This window comes from Euprymna scolopes, chromosome 28 (genome assembly GCF_053919585.1).
Source record: "Euprymna scolopes isolate OS-2025 chromosome 28, ASM5391958v1, whole genome shotgun sequence".
NCBI classification, from domain to species: Eukaryota; Metazoa; Mollusca; class Cephalopoda; order Sepiida; family Sepiolidae; genus Euprymna; species Euprymna scolopes.
In genome coordinates, this window is record NC_136509.1 from 72,880,153 (window position 1) to 72,890,152 (window position 10,000).

The following is a 10,000-nucleotide window of genomic DNA, read 5'->3' on the forward strand; positions in this document are numbered from 1 at the left end:
CATATATATATACATATATATATTTACATATACATACATATATATATACATATACATACATATACATATACATACATATACAGATACATTTACATATATATATACATATGCATACATATATCTTTATACATATACACATATATACATATACATATATATATACATATATGCATAGATCCACATATACATACATACGTACTTATACATAGATATATATATATACATATATATATACATATATACATACATATATATACATATATACATACATACATATACATACATATATACATACATACATATACATACATGATGATTGCAACGTCCTGTCAGACGAGTGCCACTCCCTCAGACATTTAAAATCCATGAGCCCAAATGCCTGAGGGAGTATCTATACAAAGATGATGTTACAGAGTCTTAGCTTTGTACGACAGCTGAGTCTCTCTCCCGGTTCAAAATGTTGAGATCCAGCAACAAGCAAGAGCAAGATAGCCAGCAACAAATTAAACTGCAGACCAGCTTAATGCGGGTAATGGTCTCCCGATTTATGTTTTTTTTAAATCAGAGATTTGCTTCTCCTAGAAAGGTTGCCTTCACCACGGCTTACGGGAGCCCTCTCCACCCAATATATATACATATGTATATACATACATACATACATACATATATATATATACATATGTATATACATACATACATGCATATACATATATATACATATGTATATACATACATACATACATATATACACATATGTATATACATACATACATATATGTATATACATACATACATACACATATATATACACATATGTATATACATACATACATACATACATATACATATATACATATGTATATACATACATACATATACATATATACATATGTATATACATACATACATACATACATACATATACATACATATGTATATACATACATATATACAAACACAAATATGCATACATATATATATATAAATACATATGTATATACATACATATATACAAACACATATTCACATATACAAACACACACACATACATATATACAAACACACACACATACATATATACAAACACACACACATACATATATACAAACACACACACGTACATATATATATATATGATGAGAATAGTGGGAATAGTCTTCCAACAAAGGGGGAAAGTTCCTTTTTTACCTCCCCCCCTCTCTCTCTCTCTCTCTCTCTCTCTATATATATATATATATATATATATATATATATATATATATATATATCAGCGTAGTGCAAAAATTTTCTGACGGTTTGTAAAAGGGGCATTATAAACCATTGTAATTTATTTTATGAGTATTGTTATTACTTAAACATATCACTATGATTTAATTTAAAACTTTTTCTTTGTTTATAAGGGAGTCACCACTTATGAAGGCCTGGAGGCCACTCGGGGTTAAGGGTTAATGAGTGTACAGTAGTCAATGGGACAATATCGTAGTAATCGTTAGTAGTGGAAATTTTGTAAATTGGATTACTTAAAGGAACTGCTTATCAAGAACTTGTTTACGTTGGACTTGAAGGCGACCATATTGTAGTCAATTGGAAAGCAGGAAAACAGAACAGAGTTCTACAAGGTGCAGTTCTAAGAAAGAAGCTTTGTTCATAGAATCTAAGTTTAGGTGTAAGCACAGATAAAGAGTAGGAGTAATTATTGATAGTGGTTTCAGCTAGATGAGTATTTTTCGATGTCACTATATTATTATTATTATTATTATTATTATCATTATTATTATTATTACTTAATTTTTATATATTACATAGATTTATCAGATATCTAAAACAATATTTTCTTTTTTTTGTACTTCAATGATAAAAAACTTCAGCTCTTGGAGAGTGAGGGCAAAACTGGTCAGTTGATTTTTTTCTCTCTTCTAATCATGAATATTAAAAAAAATTAAGTCTTCCTTTCGTAATAACGGTTTATATATATCCTTCAAACACTACCGTGACCAAATTTCAAACATTTTTTACAGTTCATAAGTCGCCTTTTCAGCTATATTTTGAAATAAAATTTTTCAATTTTCGTTCATTAAAACAAAATTTATAATAAAATTACTGGTGTTCAAAAGTCTTCAGTAAGGAACGTAAAAGACGGTTTCTTCTGATTGGCTGTTGGGTACCATAGCAACTTTTTCAATATTGACGTTTTGGAGACAATTTCTTCTGATTGGCTTTTGGTTATCATAGCAACTTTTTCGTTGTCAACACCTATAATCATAGCAATAATGTCGTTCGCATGTCATCTTATTTGGGTTATATAGAGAGAGTTAACAAAAGTGATGCTCTTTGCCGTGCTAATAATCTTTCTCTTATGACGTTACCTGTCAATTCCGTTTCTCTCTTTTTTTGCCGTGCTAGGGCAAATAATCTTTCGCTTACAACATCGCCCGTTAATTCTGTTTCTCTCTTTTTCTGTTTATTTACTCAATTACGTCTTTTATTTGATTTTTTTATTTAGTCAATTTAAGAAGTTGATAATGATTTTTATGGATTGTTCACAATGCGTATGATACTGAACACAAAAAATAAAATATTATTTCAAAGCAAAGTCTGGAAAAATCATGGGTTACATAGAAAAATGCAAGCATGTAAAGTAATATGGTTAAGATTAAACTTAGAAAAGTAAAAGGACTAGTGGCTAAAATTGGAAAAGAAAAAGACAAAATATTCTAGTAAAAAATATAATAAATTTATAATTTACATTTTTTTAAATTCAATTTATATAAATTCTCGCATTTTTCTATGTAATGTATCTATCTATCTATCTATCTATCTATCTTATCTATAAGAAAAATGGTAAAAATAAGATAATAGCAGTAATACTATTTAATCCTGTAGCTGTGGAGACAAAGAATAAGAGAGAGCGCGTAAGAGGAGAGATAGTAATAATTTTGGATGTTCCTTTTTATTAAAAAAATTAAATCCACTTTTTCTAATACAGAAAGTCTCAATGGATGACCTAACTGGACAGATTTGTTTTTTTTTTTCTGATAATATATAATAAGCGGTGTAGATTGTACAGCAGAAGACTTATTGTTGTGGTTCATTTGCATATGTGGATATTAATTACACATAAATAGGAAGACTCAGTCTGAGTGTGTGTTCACTAGAAGCCACCGAAGGCCGCCGAGAGCAGATATGTTTCTCCAGCAAAGACTCTCTTATTTGACACCATTATGTAAATATCCTGTAAATATACTTTTTCCTAATACACTTCTTATTTGATCTACCTTTGTTTGTTGAGTCGTCATTTGTATTGCTTTCTAGGTTACTTGTTTAAACCTGCAAACTTAACACTTATGTTGTATGCAATTTTTAATGAGAGTAAAGCAAACCGATTTTAATATAAGTTTATTTCTAACTTGTAAAAAAAACAGTAATCATTGACGTACTTCAAAATACTAATAATCACAAAATTCTTTAAAAAAAAAATGAATAGGAACAAAAAATTGGTAGAAAAATTATATAAATTCAACTAACAGTGAACCCTCCTCCGCCCGGGGCATCATATTTGTATGACCTCCAGGCATTAATTCCAAGAAATCTAAAAAAAAAAAAAAAATCTCAAATATCCTTAATTTATTTATTTATTTTTTCTTCGGATTAAAAGTGTGTGTGTAAATGGGGGTGTGCAGAGATGTGTCAAAGTTTATATTAAACACTCTTACATCACCGACACTTTGCAAATTGATTTAGTCACTTTCCATTTCATATATTCGTGTCTTTGGGCAATTAAAAACTTAGTGAAAGAGCAGGCGGTTACGGGTGTGGTCAGGATTTGATCTTATTATTACCTGAGGCCACAATTTGTATGTCTAGGCAAAGCAAACATTCAGAAAGCAAATATTTGTAATCGGTTCAAAAATATTTCTGCCTGCTGATTTTTTTTTTTTACATTTTATGTGTTTTTTTTTCATCTCATGTTTCTTGGACTTTTGTTTTTACTGCGAATTCTAGCTAATCATTTGCTGATTCACGCTGCTTGAAAGAGAATGTGCTTTTTATCTCTATATAAAAAGTTAGGTATGTGTAGACTTGGCACTGAGGTTCGAATCGTGCAACCAACAGAATAATTATTCCCATTGATGGTAAGAATATATATTATTTTATTCAATTTAGGTAAAAAAAAAAGTTACCATAAGTCGCCGTTTCAGTCTAAAAGTCAGTTAGCTATTTTTTCTATTCGGTTTTCCTTTTCATTAAAAGACCGGATGTGCATTGTCGCCTGACGATGTATTTTTAGATTGAAACAGTATACTTATTGTAGTGACTTATGATAATTTTGTTTACTTACACTGAATAAAATAATATCTTGCTCTTTTTATTGAGCACTGTCAAAAACCTCGTTGAAATTCAATGGTTCTTACTTTTGGATATTTATTTTTGATCTGGAATATATATATATATATATATATATATATATATATATTTTCTAATTTATCACAAATATATTTCAGAGGTATACTCCATTTCAGTGTCTTGTTTTGTTTCTGTTTTTTTTTTCATCTTCTTCTTCTTTGCCATGTTGTAACGTTGGACAAAGAAGTATGCCGCTGAAATATATTTGTGATAAATTTCCAACAAGTAAAATATTCGTTTATTTTCCTAATATTACGTTGTGATTTGGCTTTCAAGCGCACTTGATGCGTATTTTATTTTATTCAAATTAAAACAACGTTTCTATATAAACTCTCATCCTTGACGTTATTCTCACGTTGCCTACGCACAGTTCAAACATTTCAAAATAAAACCGCTAGATACAACGTGCGGCTCTTTAAAACAGACTTCTTCCTCCAAATTTACAACATGGCAAGGAAGAAGAAAAGGAAAAAAGAAAAAACAAAACAACACACTGAAGATGGAGTCTACCTCTGAAATATATTTATTAATTTCAAACAAGTAAAATATTTGTTTATTTTCCTAATATTACGTTGTGATTTGGCTTTCAAGCGCACTTGATGCATATTTTATTTTATAGGAAAAAATTGTTGAAGATGGCACTTACCTTCTTAGCATCAGTTTTGGATGACGGCTTGCAACTGATTTCTCAACAAGTTCATCAAGTAATGATTTCAGAATTCTGCCAAAACAAAACGAATATTTCATGAGTTAGTTTAATTAAAGCATAATTAAATTATTTCAAGGAAATAATAGATAAAATAAATATAGAAATAAAAATAATGCAATAAAATTTGAAAAGAAATTCGTGAAAAGAAAGAAAATTTATATAAAAAAAAAAAGTAAATTTATAATCAGTAAAATATACGCAACTTTTTACTTCATTGCCGATTTTTAATTTTGGGTGATCACTTAAAAATATTTTTTGCATGAAAAAATAATTCTTAATAGGACAAACAAACTTTAAAAAATAAATTGCAACTAAGTATATCAATATATTGCCAATAACATGGTACGACAATAACTAAAGAAAATTGGCTAGTAAAAAGCTAAGTTTAATTTTTTAGCTTAAATACTATTTCGCTCGGATTTTGAAAGTCCATAAAGATAACTTTATTTGAAAATAATATATTTTCAGATCAAGCTGATTTGTCAGCTTACTTCTGATGTTGGCATTGATTTCCCTAATTCTTCTTGGAATCAGGTACTTACTTTACTTGTAAATATCTCTACTCTGAAAATTACTGAAAAAGGATTAAACATATACGCATATATGTATGGGGATACTAATTAAAAATATTTCATAATATATATATATATATATACATATATATATATATATATATATATATATATATAGTGATATACAAATTACAATTAGCATATAAAGCGATGCTCTTTGTGTAAAAAACTGAGCTTATGTAATTTGGACAATGTAAAAACATTGTTAATTCACTGCCCGTATAGCAGCAGCCGTATAGCACAACGGTTAGAAGCTCCATCTGTCATTTGGGCGATCGGGTTTCGATTCTGCCTTGAGATAGTTGCTTGTCTAGCCGCACTGATGAGTTGTGAAACAGCGAAACAGTACTGTATGTGGATGAATATATATATATATATATATATATATATATATATATATATATATATATATATATATATATTAATGAGTCTACACGGGTCGACCATAATCAGGATTCAAATGTACCTTGCTGTCTGAAATTCTAAGAAGCACGACAAGAAATATATATATATATATATATATATATATATATATATATATATATATATATACGTACAGTGACGCCAAAAAAAAAAATTTCGCACATGTCATTTTTTCAAAAACCGGAAATTTAAGCTAAATTGAATATAATTGTTTAAACAACCTATACCTCAGGTCATCAGTAGCCCCCATTATCCACTTCACTACATGTTTGAAAAAACTTTATCAAAATGATTCAAATTAAGGCCAGTTTGTATAACAAGAAATGTAAGAAAGAAATCAAATATCCAACTTTGTTAGACACAATACTAGATAAGTCTAAAGTCGAGAATTAGACGGAATTCACTTTTTACGTTAGAGAAAGCAAAGAAAAGATACGATACTTACTCTGTAGCATATTCCATGTTGTTTTGGTAAATGATGAGCAACAATGATGCTACATTTACTCTGAAAAAAAAAGAAGAAACAAGACATTAGAAAACATAAGGTTTTATTTTAATATATGGGCGAACAATTTATTGAAAAACTATCTTTTCCTCTCCGGAATGTAATTTTGGAAATAGATAATAGACATTATAGGCAACTTATATTCCAAAATAGATTATAGACGTTATAGGGAATGTAGATTTGAAAATAAATACTCCAATTTATAAAACTCACCATGTCTGTCAGTTTGTCTCCACAGAACTCTACATCTTCTAAAGCTAAAAGTCGCAGAGCGGTGCTAGGGGGCTCAAATGATTAGAATTTTTATGGACCGTTCTTTTATGGGTCTTTTAGCTGATTAAAATAGTTTTCAGGGGTCAAAATGGGGTCCAAATTTTAAAAATCGTTATACATTTTGAACATTTTGATCTTAGTTTATTTTTCATTAGTTATATGTGTGTCACATATACGTCATAATCACGTTGACACACCGGTTCCCGTCATATCATCGAAGTTAAGCAACATTGAGCCTGGTCATTACTAAAATGGGTGATCAATTTGGGAAGTCCAGGTGCTGTATGTAGGAGGACGTCGACACCTCCCTGCAAAAAGTTGCAAAAACCTAACGTCGTCATCTCCCCTAACGGGGATATACATGCGACAGGGGGCTGCTTGTGAATTTCAAACTCCCATGAAACTTCCTCCTTCGGGGGAAGCCGGTTAAACCCTGAATAGGGTTGGTGCTGACTGCACACACACACACACACACACACACACACACACACACACACACACACACACACATTGGTACAGTGTTAACATCGCTAATTTTGAATGCTTCAGTTTTGTTTTCGGGTTCGATTCAAGCTGATGTCACCCAAATACTTTTTTTTTACTTTTGAAATCACAACTCTATTACAATATATACGCAATCTGGACAAATTAAAGTATCATATTTAAGCGTATTTTATGACCAGACAAAGCCGGGCGCCCCCTCCCCCGGCTAGTAGACTTATGAGGAATGCATTTTTGAAAAAAAAAAAATAATAGACGTTATAGGGAACTATGTTTGATTTACTTTTGAAGGGTGGTTACTTTATCGCTTTGTTATTTTAATTTTATTATATTTTTTAGAATATCATTTTGTTATAATTTTCTTTTTAAAAACTTCATTTTGAATCCGACTTTAAGTCTTTGCCAGTTATTTATACGCCAAGCCGTTCAATCGTGTTACGTTAAAAGCTAATCTCAATCAAGGTTATTTAATGTCTTAATAAACATGCGCTTAACTTACTTGTCTCTGATGCTAAATCCTTTCTGACATTCCAGTGTACGGATAAAAGTGAGTAAAAAATATTTGTTGTTTAGAAGATGATTGAATTGCTGGAGTCCTGTTTCCATAAAAACCATTCCAGGGGATCTCTGCAAGAATAAAAAGAAAGGAAAAAAAAATGAATATTTTTAGACACATGCAAAATATTTGGCCTGCTTTGCAGGATTATTTGAGTACTGAATTCTTATTGTCTATTTCACATTGACCGATATCATACGAGAAAATGGGTTCAGTAACTAGTTGACAGATGTTTATGATAAAAACAAATTTATGAATATAAGGCCATAAAACTTGGTCCTGAATATGACCTAAAACTATATCCGATGGTGAGGCCCCACCTTGCGGGCTTTGGGGAGTGTGGAGCCACCCTTTAATTGCCATTGCTCCCAGGTCCACTCTGACCCGGAGTGGTAGTACCTGTTAGGGTCCCAACTATGGGTTAAATAAAATCTGACGTAAAAAAATATACTCCATTAAAAATCGTTCCTCAAAATAACTAGATTCGGCATTAAATAACCTGAAAAAGGTTGATATGCCATAAATGAAAAACAACCAACCAACAGCCATAAAACTTGATGCCATCAAGGATGCATTAGTTACTCACAATTACTTCATAAAATATATCAAATAAATTTTAAAATTAAAAGCATAAAGAGACAGAAAAATAAGTTATAATAATTCACCCTTATTGATTTTTATTTTTAGGTGATTATTTAAAAACTACAATTTTCCGTGCGTTAAAAATAGCAACATTCATAGCTCGCTGAGAATGAATGATTTGTTTTAAATTGATGGTCGAATATAGTTAAATTTCTACTCATTTCTTGCTTTAATACTAACCCCTTTAGATCCTTAACCCTAAATCGAATGGATACCATACTACTTAGTTCGCTGCATCTTATCAAAACAAAGGCTCATATAAAATTTCAGCCATATCGGCTTTTCTGAAAAAAGTTGAACAGACAAACTAAAAGAAATATAATATAGATATTTCATAGTAGTAAATATAATTCTTAGTAGAACAAAGTAATTTTGAAAATAAATTGCAGTTAAGTATAGTACTATCTTGTCAATAACATGATACAAGAATAACTAATGAAAATCGGTTAGCCAGAAGCTAAGCATAATTTGTCAGCTTATTTCTGAATCCGGTATTTACAGGAGGAACCAGACAAAACTTGCCAACTATATATAAGTAAAAACAAAATAGCAGTTCATTTTTTTCGCTTTATTCTAACTAAAAGTATAAACAAGTTTTTATGTTCTTTTCTAGAATAGTGTCTCCTAGGAATACTTGACTTATGTTTGTTTTTACCAAACTATGGATCTGCCATAAAACTTGGTGACAACAAGAAGGCACCAGTCACACATAAATCAACGCATTAGATGACGTCATAGTTTTATGATGCGATCTATTAAAACAAATGGAAATGATAACAGTGCACAGTTGATGACGTCATAAAAGTATGGCAAGAGGTCCTTTTTGACGTTTTATCTAGGAGCACAGGTTGTCTGCTACACAAACGGTCTAGACAACTGGGGTTCTAGTAAACGTTAATTTAGCTAGAAATTACTTTCTAACTACTAATATAAAGGCTTCAGCGTATATCGAAGGCAATGACGTAAACACTGGCTATGGCTATCTCTCTCAATTAGTAATATTGACTTAACACCCAAGAGTTTGATATGTAGGGATATGTAAAAGATAATGTAAAAACCAATACCCAGACTACATTTGAACTGGGGAGAACTATCATCCCAAATCAGAACAGTACCAAGAACAGAATTTATCAGAATCATTCACAATTTTACATGTCATATCCAGGTATGCTTATTATTGAATAGTGATAAAACAAAACAAAACCAAAAAAAACTGTTTGCCTTTCATCACTGAAACTTGGTGGGCAAGTCAAGCATAGACTGAAGTTTATTTGTACCAAATATGGTTGGATTGCAGAAAGAATTTTATATTTTATTGACAATTATATGGGTGGCATCAGGAGTGACGAAATCAATCTGTATTTGTAATATTTTTATGTCAATCGCTACAAACAAGGCATGAAGTCATTCGGGGA

At 30.5% G+C, this 10,000-nt stretch overlaps 1 protein-coding gene across 4 annotated transcripts in view; it reads right to left on the reverse strand.

Annotated features, from left to right (window-relative positions):
* Positions 1 to 10,000, reverse strand: part of LOC145249693 (plexin-B-like) — a 575,535-nt gene that overhangs the window by 37,576 nt on the left and 527,959 nt on the right. For all 4 annotated transcript variants that reach the window (XM_080111499.1, XM_080111497.1, XM_080111498.1 and 1 more), the window contains exons 25-27: positions 7,887 to 8,014; positions 6,554 to 6,613; positions 5,051 to 5,125 (exon numbers count right to left, since the gene is read on the reverse strand). In XM_080111499.1, the coding sequence (XP_079967625.1) occupies positions 5,051 to 5,125; positions 6,554 to 6,613; positions 7,887 to 8,014 (263 nt within the window). The remainder of the gene's footprint in view (positions 1 to 5,050; positions 5,126 to 6,553; positions 6,614 to 7,886; positions 8,015 to 10,000) is intronic.